General features: G+C 40.9%; 2 protein-coding genes across 3 annotated transcripts; one reads left to right on the forward strand and one right to left on the reverse strand.

Annotated features, from left to right (window-relative positions):
- Positions 1–160: 160 nt before the first annotated feature.
- On the reverse strand, positions 161–6,498 carry alas2 (aminolevulinate, delta-, synthase 2). 2 transcript variants are annotated; one of them, XM_037280901.1, is made up of 10 exons: positions 6,368–6,498; positions 4,815–5,166; positions 4,628–4,723; positions 4,113–4,335; positions 3,809–3,993; positions 3,326–3,505; positions 2,804–2,968; positions 1,569–1,837; positions 920–1,082; positions 161–649 (listed from the first exon to the last, which is right to left on the reverse strand). In XM_037280901.1, exons 2-10 carry the CDS (start codon positions 5,143–5,145, stop codon positions 486–488), a joined length of 1,776 nt encoding a protein of 591 aa, XP_037136796.1. In that variant the 5' UTR covers positions 5,146–5,166; positions 6,368–6,498; the 3' UTR covers positions 161–485. The 2 variants fall into 2 exon arrangements, with proteins under 2 accessions (XP_037136796.1, XP_037136805.1); XM_037280910.1 differs by lacking the exon at positions 161–649 and adding an exon at positions 727–789 and having other exon boundaries at positions 855–1,082.
- A 1,152-nt stretch (positions 6,499–7,650) lies between these two features.
- Positions 7,651–18,006, forward strand: LOC119117748 (N-terminal EF-hand calcium-binding protein 1-like). Its single transcript, XM_037244236.1, has 12 exons — positions 7,651–7,908; positions 9,931–9,955; positions 13,497–13,605; positions 14,259–14,284; positions 14,390–14,487; positions 14,603–14,861; positions 14,953–15,032; positions 15,754–15,807; positions 16,104–16,216; positions 16,303–16,380; positions 16,470–16,561; positions 16,946–18,006. The coding sequence occupies exons 1-12, from the start codon at positions 7,786–7,788 to the stop codon at positions 16,972–16,974; spliced, it is 1,086 nt and encodes a 361-aa protein (XP_037100131.1). The 5' UTR covers positions 7,651–7,785; the 3' UTR covers positions 16,975–18,006.

An 18,006-nucleotide genomic window follows, 5' to 3' on the forward strand; every position in this document is an offset into this window, starting at 1 on the left:
CAAATTTTAGTCCATTATATGTACAACATTCAAGGTCCTGTAAAAACAACAAAAAAGAATGTGACAGCATGATAAAGACAAATACATCTTATTAGAGAGATTTACTGCATTTTTTTTTTTTACATTATTCATGAACAAACTGCAGACAATCATTAACACCTTGAATGTTTGAACTGATTTATTTCCAGGTGTGGAAGCCCATCACAAAATAAGAAGTCACACAACTTGTTTAATTCAAAGCTACACATCTAGATAAGAAAGTGCCCAATGTGCAGGGTTTACGCTTTTAAATTAGAGGAGGCACAATTTTAATCAAATCCACATCGGCAACCAACAAGCTGTCATAGGTGAAACAAGTAAACTACACAATGTTAAATTGAGATATGTTTGAAGGTTAACACTTAAATTCTTCTTGGTGCATAGAAAGCAGAACGTGTCAATTTAAGTTAGTGCTGCTTAATGTTGCTGGTAAAATTCCATGTCCTCTATGCAGACACCGTGATGTACTCGGGCTCCATGTTGCCAAAGTAGGACTTCTCCCATTCACTCATCAGGTCAAAATGCAGCGGGCGGTCACAGAATGTGCAGGAAACAGCTGCGAGGTTGCTGAGCTCCAGCCCCACCTCCTGCCACACGTCTACCAGTTTCTCTGTGAATGTGATTCTCGTATTAATGTGGCTTTTCAGTCTTTGTGGAAAGTTTGTGACTATAAGTCACTTACACAGCAAACAGAAAATTACCTCAATGCAGTAATGGCCTATTGAGCAGGTCAAAAATTGTACTTACATGAAAAGACAACCAAGTGGACCCCACATGAACAAGCACTAATCAACAACAGGTATAATAGTCCCATGTTGACAGCTACAGCGATGACAACCTTGCAAGGACAAACTAACATTTCTCAGCACATGACACTCACCCACAAAGTATTCCATCATGGCGGGCTGATGATGAGGAGACGGAGCCAGGCGCAGCAGCTCCTCTCCGCGAGGCACTGTGGGGTAGTTGATGGCCTGCACGTAGATGTTGTGTCTCTCCAGCAGGGTGTCGCACACCTTGGTGTTCAGCTCTGCATTGCCCACCTGCAGAGTGCATGAAAGTTAAACTCAGGGGACTGCTATTGGTGAACTACTCATCTTAATCAGAATGGCTGACGCCACTCATGCAGTCAGGTTACACAGTGTAATGTTACCGCTGGTTTGTGACATACACTACCGTTCAAAGGTTCGGGCTCACCCAGACAAGTTAGTGTTTTCCATGAAAACAAACCTAATTACACAAGAACTTTCAAGGGTTTTCAAATCACCCATTAGCCTTCCAACACAATGAGCAAAATTGATCAATAGAGGGATGGTTGCTGGGAATGGGCCTACTATGTAGCTATTGCATTAAAAAAGAGATGTTTGTAGCTTGAAGAGTTATTTACCACATTAACAATGTATAGAGTGTATATCTGATTAGTAAATAGCAATTTAACTTCAAAAAAATATGGCCAATCCTAAGTGACCCAAACCTTTGAACGGTAGTGTACGTTACTGACTTTTCATCTTGTTGGCAAACCTCCTTACCCGTATGGGGATGATGTGGCTAGGACAGTGGACCACAGGCAGGCCCTTATCCATGAGCAGCTGCTTCATGTGTTTGACATTCCTCTGGTGGGCTCTGCGCAGGGACTGCCCCTCAGGGCCCTTCAGGACCCGCACGGACTCCAGGGCTCCGGCCAGGACCATGGGGGGCAGGGCGGTGGTGAAGATGAAGCCAGCGGCGAAGGATCGCACTGTGTCCACCAGGGTGGTGCTGCTGGCGATGTAGCCTCCCACACAGCCGTAGGCTTTGCCTGGAACAGTGTTGATGAGGTCAGGAGACACATTTTTCTTTATATACGGTATTTGCATTTCACATGCAAATTTCTGGATGGAATTACAAACACCATAACACTTCCCAAACAGAGGTGGGCCACTCCATTCTTTAATCCGGCCAACTGAGCATTAACATTAGCAGATTCCTGTAACATTTGTTACATTAAAATTATTTTATTCTAAATTAAACGGATTCCGATGGGTTTTTTAAAAATATGTTTTTCTTATTAAATAGTTGGTTATTTGAGTGATGTAATATATACGTAGATTAAAATATAAATTTAACATTTATTTTATTTAAGTAGTTCTTTGATTAATAATAATATTATAAATAATACAATTCTAATCGAGAATCATTTCTTTTTAATTGCAATAAATATCTTGTGTTTTATAAAAGTATCTGAGCTATTTTTACCTCATCTGCCACTGACTAGGCCCATCTATTTTTACCTCATTACATAGCAAAGAAAGTTTATTTTTAAACAATACTATGTTGAATGATTTGCGGTATTTTTAACTTTTGTCACCTATGAAAACCCTCCAATTGTGTCATGTGTAGAGCTTGGAATGATATTGTGTATTTGTACTCGAGCTCATTATGACTCAAACACTTTCAAATCAAGTGTTTCAATCCTGTAGTGGTTTGACGTCCAAATATGGCATTGCCAGTTCATTTTTAGCTAGAAGTTTCAAGTTACCATAAAAGTCGACCCAGCCTCTGATGTTATGTTATCAGCAGAGCCACAGCAGCAGTAGCGCCGACACCCTACTGATAATTCTCTGATTCCTGTGATGCAAACGCCTCCTCTTCAGGCCCTTAGATGTGAGTTAACACAGCTAAATTGGCACGAGTGACAGTGACAGTTAGGCCAAGTGGGTGTGAGTGTGACATCAGCGGCCAGTGAAAATGAGTCCAAATGGTGATCTCCGCATGAGCCGCTTACCTAAAGTCCCAGACACAATATCAATCTTATGCATCACATTGTCCCTCTCTCCCACTCCGGCTCCATGTGCTCCATACAGGCCGACGGCGTGAACCTCATCAACAAATGTCAGAGCTCCGTAACGATGAGACACATCGCACAGCTCCTCTAAGGGACATATGCCGCCTGGAATAAAACAGGAAATTAAAGACTCAAATGCCCAAGTTGAGATGATTAAAAACAATTAAACAGCTTCTAGTTAATCAATGAAAGGTTTCCTGAGACAAAACCTATCCTAACAATGCTTTATAGCTTTATTTAATGAAACAGTTTATGTGCTTTTTATGGAAATGGCATAAGGATAATGGATAAAGAAATAAAGCTGGAGCACCTGGTAATTTCCTCCCACAAGACACAATGATGAATGACAAAAGATTAAAAAAATTAAACACTCCAAATCTTTCCATCCCATTTTCTCATGAATTTAGTAATTTTATGGAATGACAGAGTGGCATCTGGAATAGAGCATTTTGCGAGCCTCACCGTCCATTGAATGCACCGTCTCAAACGCAACTATTTTGGGCTTCTTTGGGTCTGAACGCTGCAGAAGTTCCTCCAGGTGTCGACTGTCATTGTGGCGAAAGATGAAGCGCTTAGATCCGCTGTTCCTGATGCCCTGAATCATTGAGGCGTGGTTCCCAGCATCAGAGTAAATCTCGCAGCCTGTAAGTAGCACAGTAACACTGTTAAATCTTTCACCTGTCACTCCATCAGTCCATTCATTTTCGGTCACTTTTCCCATTCAGGGTCACAAGTGAGCTGGAGACAATACCAGCTAACTTTAGGTGAGAGACCCAGCCTGGACTGCACAGTCACACATAGACAAACAACCATGGATGGACGGAACTAATCAAGGAAGAAGACATTTCTGATTTCAGTACTTGGTGGCATCATCATATCACCTTGAGTGAGATATAATCCAAAATCAGCAGCATTCTTGTCAAAGTAGGTGTCAGGGTTTTATACCTGGCAACATTTTGGCCAAAGTGAAGAGGGTGGAGTCATTTGCCACAAAGCAGGAAGAGAAGACCAGGGCGGCATCCTTCTGATGGAGCTCAGCCAGCTCCTTCTCCAGAGCTGCATGGAAGTTACTGGTTCCTGAGATGTTCCTGGTTCCCCCTGCTCCCGCACCATGCTTGTACAGGGCATCACTGAGCAGCAAAAGATGACACATGAAATTTAAAAAGCTGCAATATTGTGGGCTGCTACACAGGAAGAGCTCCAAATGTGATTCTGTTCTATATTCACTGTGTGAGCATCTGACTTTTACCTGATGGTGCTGAGGACTTGCGGGTGACGACTCATCCCCAGATAGTCATTGCTGCACCAGACAGACACTTGGGAGCCCTCCCGCGCCGACACGGAGTAATCCTCAGCGAAAGGATATGAGCCGACACTCCGGTTTACAGTCTTAAAGACTCTGTAAGTGTGGTCCTTCTTCTTCTCGGCAATCTTCTCAGAGAAGAAGTAGTCGTAATCAAAGCTGGGCCCAACTGCAAAGGCAAGATCAGGTATAGCGTGTATTAGAATGGCACATACCTCTATCTAAAGGCCAAACATTTTAAACCGGTGCTTCAAAAGATGCTTTTTTCCCCCATCAACTTCTGGATCTAGTGGGTCACTGCACCCACTTGACCCCAATGCAAGTGGACAGTAAAAGTGAAGATAACTTCCATGATCTGCACCTTCATTTGTGCTTCATAATTGAGTTTTTGATGGGTATCAATGATGTTCAAAAGGTCGGTGACCTGACAAGCGCCACACCTCTCGTGTCGACATACGCACCCATGTTGTCTTTGAGGAGGTGGCTGATGGTGATGTCTTGAGGTGATTTGGGGGAAATAGACTCTTTTAAGTCCTTCAATAGAGACATCATCACACCTGTCAAAGTAGCACAAAGGATCATCACTTCAATGTAATCAACTCAAGCAATTTTTTCAAACGTTTGTCAATGCTTTTTGCTGCTTCCTACCCTCTCGGACATCCTCCTGCACTTCAGGGCTGGCTTGGACCATCCCGATGTGAGAGGTGACGAAAGGGCAAGCCTTTGACACCGCCGGCTCCGCCACTTGAGGAGCTGTTTGAGCAAACCTCCTCCTTTGTTCCAGCGTGGGAAGCTGGGGGCAGTCAGGACTGGTAGGAGAGACGCTCAACTTGGCCGCCAAGGCAGCTGACCTGCAGACGCTGATCTGACGTGCAATGATGGGACACTGATTGGCCAGAGAGAGCAATGGGCTTGATCTCCTCAAAGCTGGTTTGGTGGCACACTTGAAGAAGGGACAGTGGTGAAGGAAGGCAGCCATGTTGAGCCACCTGTTCTTGCTCTGAGTGAACGTAGATGACAACATTTTATTTCACTGTTAAAGATCAACTCCATTTCTGCAATTTTGGAATAATTCCCCTTTTTGCAGAGAATGTCAAGTGAAAAGTGAGGAACAAGTGAAACTTTGCTATCAACATAATTGATGCCAAGAGGTGTGACGCTTTGTGAGCTGAAGGTGCTCCTTCTGGGTGGGGCTTATCTTCTCACTGCAGCCGTTTCAGTGCTGAGCGACAGACGTCATCAGCTGAGGCTCGTATCAAATAATCCACCAAGACCACAGTTTTCCATCTATAATTCTGTATGTTATCAGCTCCAGAGATGTATTTTAACAATGTGTTTACTTTTGTGGGGGTAGAATTGCACTACGCCATAAGGTGAGCGGTTACTAATATCTTTCATGTAACTAATTCAGCTAACCAAAATATTTGACACATCTCAGAAAACCCTCAACAACAGGAAATGATCAGTAATATCTTCAACAGAAGTTAATGCATTTTTTTTTTTTTTTTTTAGTTAATATATAGATACATCTGCAATGTGTTCAGACACCCTTGCCCTGGCCTGTGGTCTGAAGATAAGGTAATTCTTCGGATTGTAGGCTTTCTCTTGTGGTGAGATATTTATCTTGACATTGGGCTGTCATCGCAAATGCCTTTCCAGGAAAGTCGGTCCAAATGTATTTCTTTTTGGTGCCAATTTAGCCGGCAACTGTGGCTCAATAGCAACAAATTAGTCCATGATTGTCTTACAGCAGTATAGGAGCCAATTCTAAAATATGTTGCTTTCAAAACATTATACTCATCACATAAAAATAATATCATCATAAGTAACACTACTATTGAAAGCTTTCTCATTACTAGCATTTTTACACAGAACTACAACCAAGTTAAATATGATTAAATTAAGACTTTCTATTTTTATTATTGCTTCTATGTTTTTTCCTACATTATATTAAGAATGGTCACGGTCCTTTAGCAACCTGCGTTGCTGCCAGTCGATATGTATATAATAGAGCATGCTGTATTAAGTAATCTAAAACTAAGTAAAACCAAAAATTAAAAGGAAGGGTGAAAAAGTATCTAGGCCTGCAAATTTGTAATTTATTTACATTTTTTGCCATTTGTTATGACACACAGGAGGGTTTAAGATTACAATCCTAAAAACGACTACAAAACAATACATTGTAATCATTCAAGACTCACCTGTTGACCTGCACTGAGGACGAACTTCAAAAGAGGTGTATGGAGATGGTCAAAAGTGTCCACACATTTATTGGTGCATTTAGCAATCACCTCTGCCCCCACCCATTCACACTGTCACTGGGTGGGAGTGGGCTGTAAAGATGATGACATCCAAGAGTAGCGACATGTCACATTTACAGACAGTGAAAGTGTATTGAGCAATGATGTGTATGGTGGCAATAAACACACATATATTTCAATGTTTCTAATATGTCTCATCACTTACAATTTAGGTATTAGATGTGTATCACATTTGCACATGATTGTTGTGACAGTTGGATTGTGAAAGTAGGGCATATTTTGTCTATTGATATACACACAAACAGTACAGTGCAGTACAGTACAGTACAGACACACAATTTGACTTTTAAGAAAATAAGAAAATACATAAACGTCTGTATTATACTAAAACAAATGAAGGACGTGTAACAAAACAATAAACCACAATAACTTGCACATAATGCGTCTCTCAGAAAGAAAATGTTATACAGCCATATTCTTTTGTTTTACTGTACAAGCAAATTCATTGCAATTGTACAATCCAACCAAAGCCAAAACAAGACATACAGTGAATGTATAGTAATCATTTGTGATTTATCATTATAATGTTGCATGGAGTGAAGTAGAAGAGCATCGTACTGGAATGTGTTCCGAACATTTTTGATTACCATAGATTATCTGATCTAAGGTAAACATGGCCTGGAGGCCACATATGGCTAATCACTTTTACTGAACATTAATATTTGAGTCCTGTAATATTTGTCGGGGTAAATGGTCCTAAAATCGGTTAGTTTTATTGTAGATTCAAATAAAAATAAATAACTGGATCCTGTATTTATTGTTTGAAAAAGGTGCAACAAACAAGAAATTGTATTTCAGTAAATAATTAGTTAAATTACTCCAACTCTTAACTTGATTATATATATATATATATATATATATATATATATATATATATATATATAATATGCATACTTCTGGTCGCGGCTGTGCTGGAGCCTATCCCAGATGTCATCCCAGCACATTCACATTTGAACTGTTTTTATTTAGTTACTTTATACCTCACCTACGACCTGGCCCATCTTTCCAAAATGGTAGACAAGCTACCTGTCTCGATAAATAGTGTGATACCGATCGTTGTTCCGTGCTCTCAGGTGATCCTGGTCACAGTCAGAAGGTGCGCGTATGCAGTGATCGGCAGAGGGCGCTTTATTTCAAAGTTCCTGCAGGCGGAGTTCATTATACTGTGCACTGCGCATGCGTCTACGCTCAGCCTCGCTCCGTCTCACCCTGACAGCGGACCTCCATCCACCCTACCAAGCACCCAGCGACCCCATCTATCCATTTCTCCATCTTTTCATCCCGTGCAAGGTGTGAGGATGCTGGCGTGTACAGAGATGATCACGATGTGTCTGCAGTCTGCCAAGCAGCAACACTTCAGCAAACAGCTGCAGCAGGAGTGTGACTATAACCACAACCGCACCGCATCCCTTTTCCACGATGTAAGTGCGCCTTTATCTTATTTGCGTATTTGTCATCATTGCATGTCTTACTGCTGTAGTCAAGGTCACTATTTATAGGTAAAAAATGTAAAGGGAAGAAGAAGATGTTGTCACCGCTGCTCATGGTGAATGGTGCAAATCCGTCAGACTCCATTCATGTGGAGCTGATGAACAGCAGCCCCGTTACATAAGAACGGTGAGTTTAGGATGCTCGTTCACCGTATTTTGCATCGGGTGAAAATAGAGTCACAATACCTCGTGTTTGAGGGGGCAATCTAAAACCTGGTTCAAGGTAACATCGCCTCAGCCCTGCATGCCTTCATGCCTCTGTTAAAAAAAGAAAAAGCTCCCACTTTCCATTATTCATCTTGCCTTGCACCCTGTTCTTTTTGTTACGATGTAAAATATGAACATGTCAATGCCCATGTATTGATATTACTGCATTTCAAATCTTCTTAGAGGGTTTGATGGCTGTCGATGATTTATGGAGGAGATGCTCGAGATAAAACAAACACATGACCGGCCATATTGAGTGAATGGCATCGTTTTGAGCTTCCACTAAAATGTAAATCCTCCCAGAAGCACGATTTTTTTTTTAAATTTGTAAACGACTCTCTTGACATAAACCTTGTTAGTATGGTCATTTATGTATTCATAAATATTTGCCTGTTTTAGTCTACCGCCCACTAAACCCTTCCACTCATTTTGTATAGCATTTGTCCTCATTTTGGATGTGAGTGACCTGGAGCCCATTCCAGCTGACTCGAGCCAAGAGCACAGAGAACCGACATTCAAACCCCGAACCTCAGGACTCTGTTGCAGACGTGCTACCCACTAAGACGCAGTGCCACTGAGGCCATTTAAATATACATAAAAACTGTCCATTTCCCGGTGGTTTTTTTGTGAATTATTTTGTTTTGAATTTTTTCATTTTAAAAATTCAAGCATATGCGATTTGATTGGCTCTATCTGTAAAGGCATATAAAATTAAGATTGTTGGGCCTTGGCAAATTGTCTTTTGAGTTTGGGCTTGTTAGAGAGGGAGTGCAAACGAGCACACGAGAAGCCCTTAGCCACCCACATATGTCTTCCTACTTTCTATACGCCACACTTTGGGTTCTTCTTGAGATACGAACTCATCATTAGAGTCTGGCAGTTCTTTGTGTTTGCAATCATGCTACTTGAAACCCCTGTTGTTGGTTTCAATAGACTCACAGTCGTGTGGGGCTTAGGGTACTGTACAAATATATTGCACACTCATTTCTCCGGAGGCTGATGAAATCGTGCCTCTTCGATGCTGCCATACTCTCTCTCTTCTTGCTCCTGTGGTTTTGTTGTCTTCAATAGAGTCAGAAGTCATGTTCAGTGTCTCTAGGGAGGTGGCTGAGGGTTTTTTTTTTGTCAGTGTGTAAGCTTTTTAGATGATCTTCGTAAGCTCTGTGGGAGCATCTCGCCTCCATCGACTGAAGCACAAAAGAGAAATGAGCATGTGAGCATTCGTCTTTGGAATTTGACAGAGAAAACTGCTGTAGGCATCTTTAAAAGGGTACATTGGCACATTTTGAAGGTTTGCAGAGGACTGACAAGAATGGCGCAGCCTCCAGGTATCACGTCAACATCTTCTGAAAGTGCTTACATCGCTAAAACCGGTGTCAATGTCACAAACAAAAATGTCATAATAATGGTACCTTCTGTATATTTAGTGGGCAGCATGTATTTTTATTTTTTTTTACTACAAATAAGCTCTGTTGTAAAATATAATTTCAAAAAGGTGTTTTCTATGCCAGCAATGACAGTAACAGGCAGTATAATTAAACCATGTATGCCCTTTTTATAATTCATACAACAATATTCATGTTAGAATAGATAGAGCCAGTTTCAAAGTGAGGTACATTTGTTTGTGATTGAGATGAGATTCTCATTATGCCATTGGGTATGTACTTTGTGTGAATGTATATATTTTTTTAGATCCTACTCTGTTTTCTTTATCTATATCATGAATACTATCTTCTCTTGTTGCAGATATTTCGCCGGGCAGACAAAAATGGTAAGAAAAAGCACATGACAAAGGCAAAATGTTTTTGCTATTCACACTCGCACCTCCATGTAATCACATTAATAAATGCTAAATGGTTGAGTGTTTTATGCATTTAGTCTTCTCGGGAGGTTGGTAGTGTTACATAAGAACTCCCCTGTTAATAGTGCCAGCTTGTTGTGATGAGCTGCATATTTTAGACTTGAAGGAGTCTTTATATGGGAAAGGGATTTGGATGGGCTGATTTTGTTACACATCTACATTCAGAATGCTGCTTTTGGGCTAAAGACACATCCCAACTCAGTGGCATCAATTAGCAGAATTACTTGTTTCCTTTGTTGTCACCCATTTTCATGACCACTCATTACTCAGCAGAGGCCACGTGGAAGAATCATTGGTGCCTCGAGCCCAATAATTTTTAAAGAGCCTGTCATTGTATTTCCGAAGGTTTGCTAGTGACTCCAAACTCAGTTTTTTTTTTCCGAAGAATTCGTTCAAAGTTGCCCAGATGTTTGCCAACAATTTTAACAGTTGCAAACAGTTTTTCTATTTAACATTCAAAATTTCCTGCCGACAAGAAAAACTATTCGACTCCCGAAGACCACAATCAACATCTCTCACGTTGTCATCCTCAGACTGCTCGAAAAACGTTTTTGACAAAAATGTAGAGTAGAAATTACAGATATCTATTTCCGCGAGTAAAAGTAAACAGTGACCAGAAAGGTTAATATTCATTTAATTAATTACAGGCATCTGAAACTTGTGCAAAAACACAACAGAAGTCTTCTTTTGGAAAGGGATTTTGGCTTCACTTGTGTAGCTGTCATACATTTTACACTTGTGTGACTTCTCAAGTCTGTTCATCTCGCCTTTGTTGGTTCCCTGCTGTGTGGAACAGAGGGAAGGTCAAACAAGAGAATGCAGTGGCTTGTTTGTGCAAGCTATCTTCACTTCGCAGCTTGTGGGTAAGTCGAGATGGAGATGCATCCTCCCCCTCAGTCAGCACTGAGTGGGATGCTCATCATTCGCTGGAAGCAGTGCACATTTTCTACATAATGAGGAGGTGTTTTGATAGCCGTATCAACACACTCGACGCACTGCTTCCCTACTGCAATATTGAGAGTGGGGACTTGCGCCTTTCATACAAAACACAAGCTGGAAGCCTTTGTGCGTCTGCCAAGCATATCGCTGCAGGCAGATGAAAACCAAATCAGGACGTCATTCACATCTCTATCTGACTGACCAGCGTATTTATTTGATATGGGAATATCGTAAGTGTCAGACCCGCAATAGTTGGCAGACTACAATTGTTCAGTACTGTAACAAACAATTGTGTGAGGATGTTAAAAAGATTTAGTCACCAAACTGTCATTGTGATCTCAGTCTCAGTTCAGGGCAGAAGAGTAGGAGAAGATGGTTCGACCAAGGGTTGGACTCACAAAATGTGTAGGCCACATATATCAAACAATCAAAGGGGACGGGGGGCACACAAGTACAGCCTTTCTTAACCACAAACTAGTTCATTGCGTGTCATCTGTAATTTCTAAGATGTTGTAAAGCGAGGACCCGCCTGTAATTTTTTACTACCTGTTTATGACTCACCCATTATTACATCCTGACTGTCCAGCTAGGAACCATTATGAGTTATTGCTGCCTTGTATGATTTATGATTCCATTTAGAAAGCCTATCTCTGCCTGGTAAGATTAATGTTTTGGACTGCAGCTACAGTATATTTGGTGTTTATGAATCACGAGAACAGCTCTCAATGCGTCTTCTTGCCTCTTTTGTGAGGTACTGGTACTTCCTGAATGATGGCTCTTTAAATAGGCACGATGTCGTGTGTATCAAATTTGCATATTCTGATCCTGGATCTCGAATGGAGATAATAACTGACAAGCACTTGATATAAAATTGCATTCATGGGCTGCTGATTGTTGAAGTGTCGTGGCTACAAGGAGCAAGATGGACAGCTTACAGTCAGTATTGCCTGGTCTGCCACCATTTCGCTTTGACAAGCGCTTGCGTAATGTGCTACCCGAGTGTTGTCCAACCTAGAATTGAACTTGGTGAGAATCAGATGGTGGAGAAAGGCTGTAGAATGAGTCACATCCAATTTACTCCCGCATCTTACGGCACTGAATACATAGCAGATGCTCAAGGTTAAAATTAAGGATGAAAATATTCCATTTTTTATATATATATAATAGTGGTGGGTGGGTTTGGACCAATCTCGAGCCAAGTAAAAACTCGCAGTCCACATCAAACCTTGAACCATAACCTTTGGCAGAGAAATGAAATCTGCTGAAATGAATAAAACCTGCAGCAAAAGAAACAAACATAGATTTTTAGGAGGGAAAAGAACATTTGAAATCACCGTAGGTGTAAAATGTAGCTTAAACAACACCATTGAAATCATTTTGATTCTACATTGGCTTGTGGTAATAGCATCACATTTATTTTTTAGTACTCTTCAGTATTTGTTGACCAGCAAGTTTGTGATTTTGCCATTATCGCCTCCATTTTTATCATTAAAACAATAATGAAACACGCTGAAATGATTTTTTTTCCTGAAATCAGCTGAGCTTTCAGGAACAAACATGCATTATTAAAGAAACACATTTAAAGTCGCATAATGCGACTCACATTTATGCATCACTATAGAACTTGTTCTCATTTTGATGGTGGGTTTAAAATCACAATAGCCTATTTTCCCATTTGCACAGCTTTGAAATCATTTTGTGTCTGCAATGCAAATTGTGTCTGCTCACTACCTTTGATTGTCACTCACACATGATTAAAAACTAAGTGATAAAGCTATGAACATGTTTGCTCCCCAATTGTTGAATGCACTTCCGTTTGAGCTAAGAATACTCTCTTTTTAAAAAAAAGTGAAAAATGATTTGTTTATTTTGATTTGTTATATGATACCGGTGTGTTTTTGTGTGTCGGTATTTTAATCATATAACTCTTTGTCTTTTCAAAAGTTTTCAACACATTCTGGTCGGTGTATTGAAAATCGGGTTAGTGAAAAAGAAAACTTCTAAAACTTGTTTCATGTAGAGAGATCAAAAAGCCTTTAATTGTTTTTCACATTTATGATACTACAGTGTAACCCATTATCTCTTTAAGTAAACTTCAATATTATGCCTTTTCTAAAAAAAAGAGATGGGATTTTTGTTGTTGATGCTGGCCTGGGAATAAACATCACGCCAGTCAAACACAATTTTTTTTTTTTACAAAACAGCATCATGTCTGCATTGTTTGTTGGCAGCAAGTCCAAACTGCGCTGATCAACTAACAGATGATTTATTGGGTGCTCGGACCCAGCAGACAGAATTCTACTAGTAGAAGCAAGAATCCTGAGACAGGAAATACGACAGCGAGATCTTGTTGCCGTGTGTAGTTAGCCAGCTAGTGAGATTCAAATTGGCTCTCACCCCACTGAGATGCTGCCTCTTACATATTCCTTTTGTGTTTATTCACTCCAGCCTAATTGACCCGTGCTGCACGGTTAACTAAGTAACTAAGTAACCCGATCTTACGTGCTTTCAGATGACGGGAAGCTTTCCTTGGAGGAGTTCCAGTCATACTTCAATGATGGTGTCCTCACAAACGAGCAGATGCAGGAGCTTTATCGCTCCATCGACAGGCAAAATGCAGAGTGAGCTCTTCTTGGTTTTGCCATCTGTAGTGTGTTTTGCAGCCCATCTGCCACTTAAATATTCATTAAATCGAGATTATGTCCGTGATACATATACGCCTCCCTTCTTGCATTTAAAGCCAAATGTGAAGTTTGCGACGGATTAATTAAAGATTAAAGTCCCAATGTTTGTCACACACACATCTGGGTGTGGTGAAATTTGTCCTCTGCATTTAACCCATCCCCATGTGATTTTAATCCATCCCCTGGGGGAGAGGGGAGCAGTGAGCAACAGCGGTGCCGCCCTCGGGAATCATTTGGTGATCTAACCTCCCAATTCCAACCCTTAATGCTGAGTGCCAAGCAGGGAGGCAATGGGTCCCATTTTTATAGTCTTTGGTATGACCCGGCCGGGGTTTGAACCCACAACCTTCCAGTCTCAGGGCGGACACTCTACCACTAGGCCACTGAGCTGGGACGGATGAACAACGGCCTCAAGTAGCGCTGTACTTAGTAGATGGTATGAGACAATAATGTACCATCAAGCAGTGATACATTTTGGATCTTATTCGATTGTGCAGGTGTACCCAATAAATTGTCTGCGGTGTAAGAATTGATCTAATATATCAGTGAGCTCAATTGTAATGGCATTTGCCTTCTCTGTTCCCCCATAGCAACATGGACATCGACAAACTGTCAGGTGCAATTTTTTGTGGTCTTTCTAATTCTCACAATAACCTTTGAGTCTGCATGTTGGCGTTATTCCAATCACTCAGCACATTACAAATACACGTCCTTTTTCCAGAGTACTTCAGTCCCCATGTGGGGGAATACATCAACGTGCTGTCTGCGCTTGAGAAGTTAAATGTGGCTATTTTAAAGGCAATGGATAAAACTAAAGAGGTGGGTGACTTAAATATTTGCGCATATTAGACATGTGTGTACTGTATGGACTGAAGCATTGGGGTATAATGGATGATGTAACCATAATAACATAATAACCCTACCCACCATGCAGGAGTATCAAGGCTCTTCTGTGCTGGGTCAGTTTGTGACGCGCTTCCTGCTCAGGGAGACCTCCACCCAGCTGCAGTCCCTGCAATCATCACTAGACTGCGCCATGGAGGCTGTCCATGACCAAGGCTGCACAAACAGAAGGTCAGTGAAAAAGCCTGAGGACCTACCTATCCAGAGGGTCTCCAAACGTCCGGCCCGACGCATCCAGAAGAACATGTGTCTCTCTCCTACGGACCCTTACTCTGGCATGCTGACCACAGGTAGGGCCCACCACCCTCATTAAACTGTTGAATTACTGGTGACAAACAGGAATGCATACAAGTTCAGAACTGTGTGGATGTTGTCTTGCAGGGGTCAGTGTGGAGTCCGACTACCACTGGGGATCCCAAGTTGACCAACTGGAGCAGCTCATAGACAAGCTGGAGTGTGAGGTTTGTAAAGAATGTACTGTTGATAGTTTAGTGACAACTCTGTGCCAATTCCCCAAACTTTTGCCAGACAGAATTTGTGGGTCACAGTCAAGTACAACTTAAACATACATAATGAATAATAGGTCTTCTGCCCCACCCAGCAGTATAGGTACGGGGAAAGTCAGCAGGAACGGTCAGACTGACACACACTAAACAAATTGCATAAGAAAAGTCTCTGTCCTATGAGAATTTCACAATTTAATCACAACCAATCTAATAATAGGCATTATAGACTGTTAGCACTGGCAGAGCTAGAGGGGGAGCTGTGGAGGCACTGCCCCACCCCCACTCCCTGTAGAGAACGTATAATGAATATTTATCGCGTTATCTGAAGAATTTTGGGGGTTTGCAATTAAAATGTTGTTGGTGGACCCCTTGATATAGCCAGGGCCCCTTCTGTGACCACTGACTGTTAGAAGTGGCAAATAACCAATGAAAACAGATTTTTTCAACAGCATTTTTACAAAAAGCACATTTTATTGGCTGACGGAACACAACAAAACCCAAAGACACATACTGTATTAGTTTACATGCCACCACTCTCATAATGACATTTCTTTATTTTTGCCATGTGCAGATTATTTGAATCTGTGATGGTCAAAGCGTTGTGTCTGGCTGTCGTGCAAATTATAATAGTGCTGCCGCTTGTGGATGACTCACCTATCTCCGCTCCCACCTTCAGAGTCCACATCTTGAACCTCTCAAAGAAGACACTCTGGCGGGGACATATAAATCGGTGAGTCAGCCTGTCTTTTTGGCTCACTCTTTTACATACAGTGCCAAAAGTAACAATAGGTTTTAATCCTACCTTCCAATTACAGCATTGTTGCCATGTGATGTGGCAATCTGTTGTTGCCATAGTGACCCCATGTTACACTCTTTAATGTTCTATGACCTGACCAGCCATAACATTAGTTAACGAACATTTGTGCTAATTTGGGCAAAAACAATGAATTGATAATATCGATGAACATTTTCGATATTTAAAATGTCAATTTGGTAATCTGATTGTTTTGCTTGCTGCCCATCAAGAACATCCTCCTGGTCCAAAGACAAATGTCAGTGAAGGAGTGTGATGTGGAACGATTCCAGAATGCTCTGAAGATTTACACAGAATCCAGCAGCGGACAGCAAAACAACTTACAGTCGGTCTCATGGTGTATTTTCCTACCTCGCTTTAACACCGCAGCCTTTTTCACCTGTCGTTCTCCCTTCTTTTTTCTCTCTCAAGCATTTCAGTCCAGAACCTGCCTGACAGATCATGCTTTATCATGTATGAATTTTGGCAGGATCGTCTCTCCTGGATGAGGTGAAGAGCAAAACCACACATAAAATAAAAAGGAAGGAGTCTTTTCAAAGTGCGGCGGTAATGCGTCTCTTTTGTGTCTTCCCTCATAGCTTCCTGCAGTCGCCCATAAGTAAAACGTTCCAGCGCTGCATTATTGACTCACTGGAGGAGCAAGAGATCGTCTCTACCATGCTCCTTCCAGGTAATCTAAAATGATGACAAACACTTATAAATAACATTCATTTACTGAACCCGCTGCCGTAGTGAAACAGCATTTAATTGCCCAGCCTGTCACTGTATGTCAATGGCATACTTGATAGAAAAGCAGATTTTTGTAGTAGATACAAAATATTTTTTGGATCAATTAAGTTAAATTGGATGGTACCTGATCTTTCACTTGTATCATGCTTTTCCACCTTCGAAGTGCTTTCTACTGACTTCCTCATTCATCTACTGACGCAGCATGGATAATTATCATGGATCATACGTATATTTTGACGAATGCATGAGAAAGACATGCATGTTATTAGATCACATGAGAATTATTTTAAATTGTGACAAATATTATAAATGGTTTTGTCTTCAGCTTCCTGGTGGATTATGAACAACAACTGACGGCGCAACGCTTCGGCACGAATGAAAAAAAGGGTTATTGTTGTTGTTTGCTGTTGCTCTTTTCTGTAAATTCTGATTAAGGCATGATGGCCAGAAGAGATACGCTTCAAGGTACATAAAAGGACTTGAATAGAATTTAATGCAATATTTGATGATGCAATCAGCATCAGTGCTGATGTTGATGTGGCACTTTTCTTAGACCTGATTTAATCGAGGCACAGAAAATTGGGAGGAGTAAAAACAATTGCATGATCCTTATACCTACCGATCTCTCCATATATTTTAAGTAGATAAAATGTCAATGCAACAAAAACAGCTCATTCATCACCCCCTCAATACAAATATCGACAGAAAGATTAAATAACACGTTAATTCATTTCCTTTTGTCCTCGTTGTGATGTTGTGCGCTGATGTCTCCTTAACTAGCTCTCAGCTTTCTGCTGGTGGGGATAAAGAAACTCCTCGTCTAGACTCAATAATAAAAATGTGTAATGTGATATATACAGTATGTAATACTAAAATGGTCCAACTAAACTTCTCTGCCACTCTTGCACTTTAGTAAACCTGGACCTACATGTATTTGTTCAAAAATATACGTCCAGTACATTTATTCTAGACTGTAAAAGTATTTTCAACAAGAATTTCACTTTAAGTAGAATATCAACAGTCAAACCAAATCACATGAATGTCAAATGACACTATTTTACATGCATACACCATGCAGGCAGAAGACACACACGAGACGTTTTTTGTGTGATGATGCAAGAGAATAGATGTCCATTATGTACAATCGTCAGATGTAAGTAGCGTAGTTGAAGATACACTAAGTTCATGTATAGCGTAATGGTTACTCCTTATGAAATGTGACAAACAAGCATTCTCACGGTCCATGCATGAAACGTCACAGAAGAGTAAGCAATGCATGGGCTGTTCACCCACTTTTTCCCCTTTAGCAATAATGTGAATTTGGTATGTGTTATATGTTATATTTGTTTTCAGGCATGCAATAAAATGAATGACATGCACAAAGTG

This window comes from Syngnathus acus, chromosome 2 (assembly GCF_901709675.1).
Source record: "Syngnathus acus chromosome 2, fSynAcu1.2, whole genome shotgun sequence".
Classification (NCBI taxonomy): domain Eukaryota; kingdom Metazoa; phylum Chordata; class Actinopteri; order Syngnathiformes; family Syngnathidae; genus Syngnathus; species Syngnathus acus.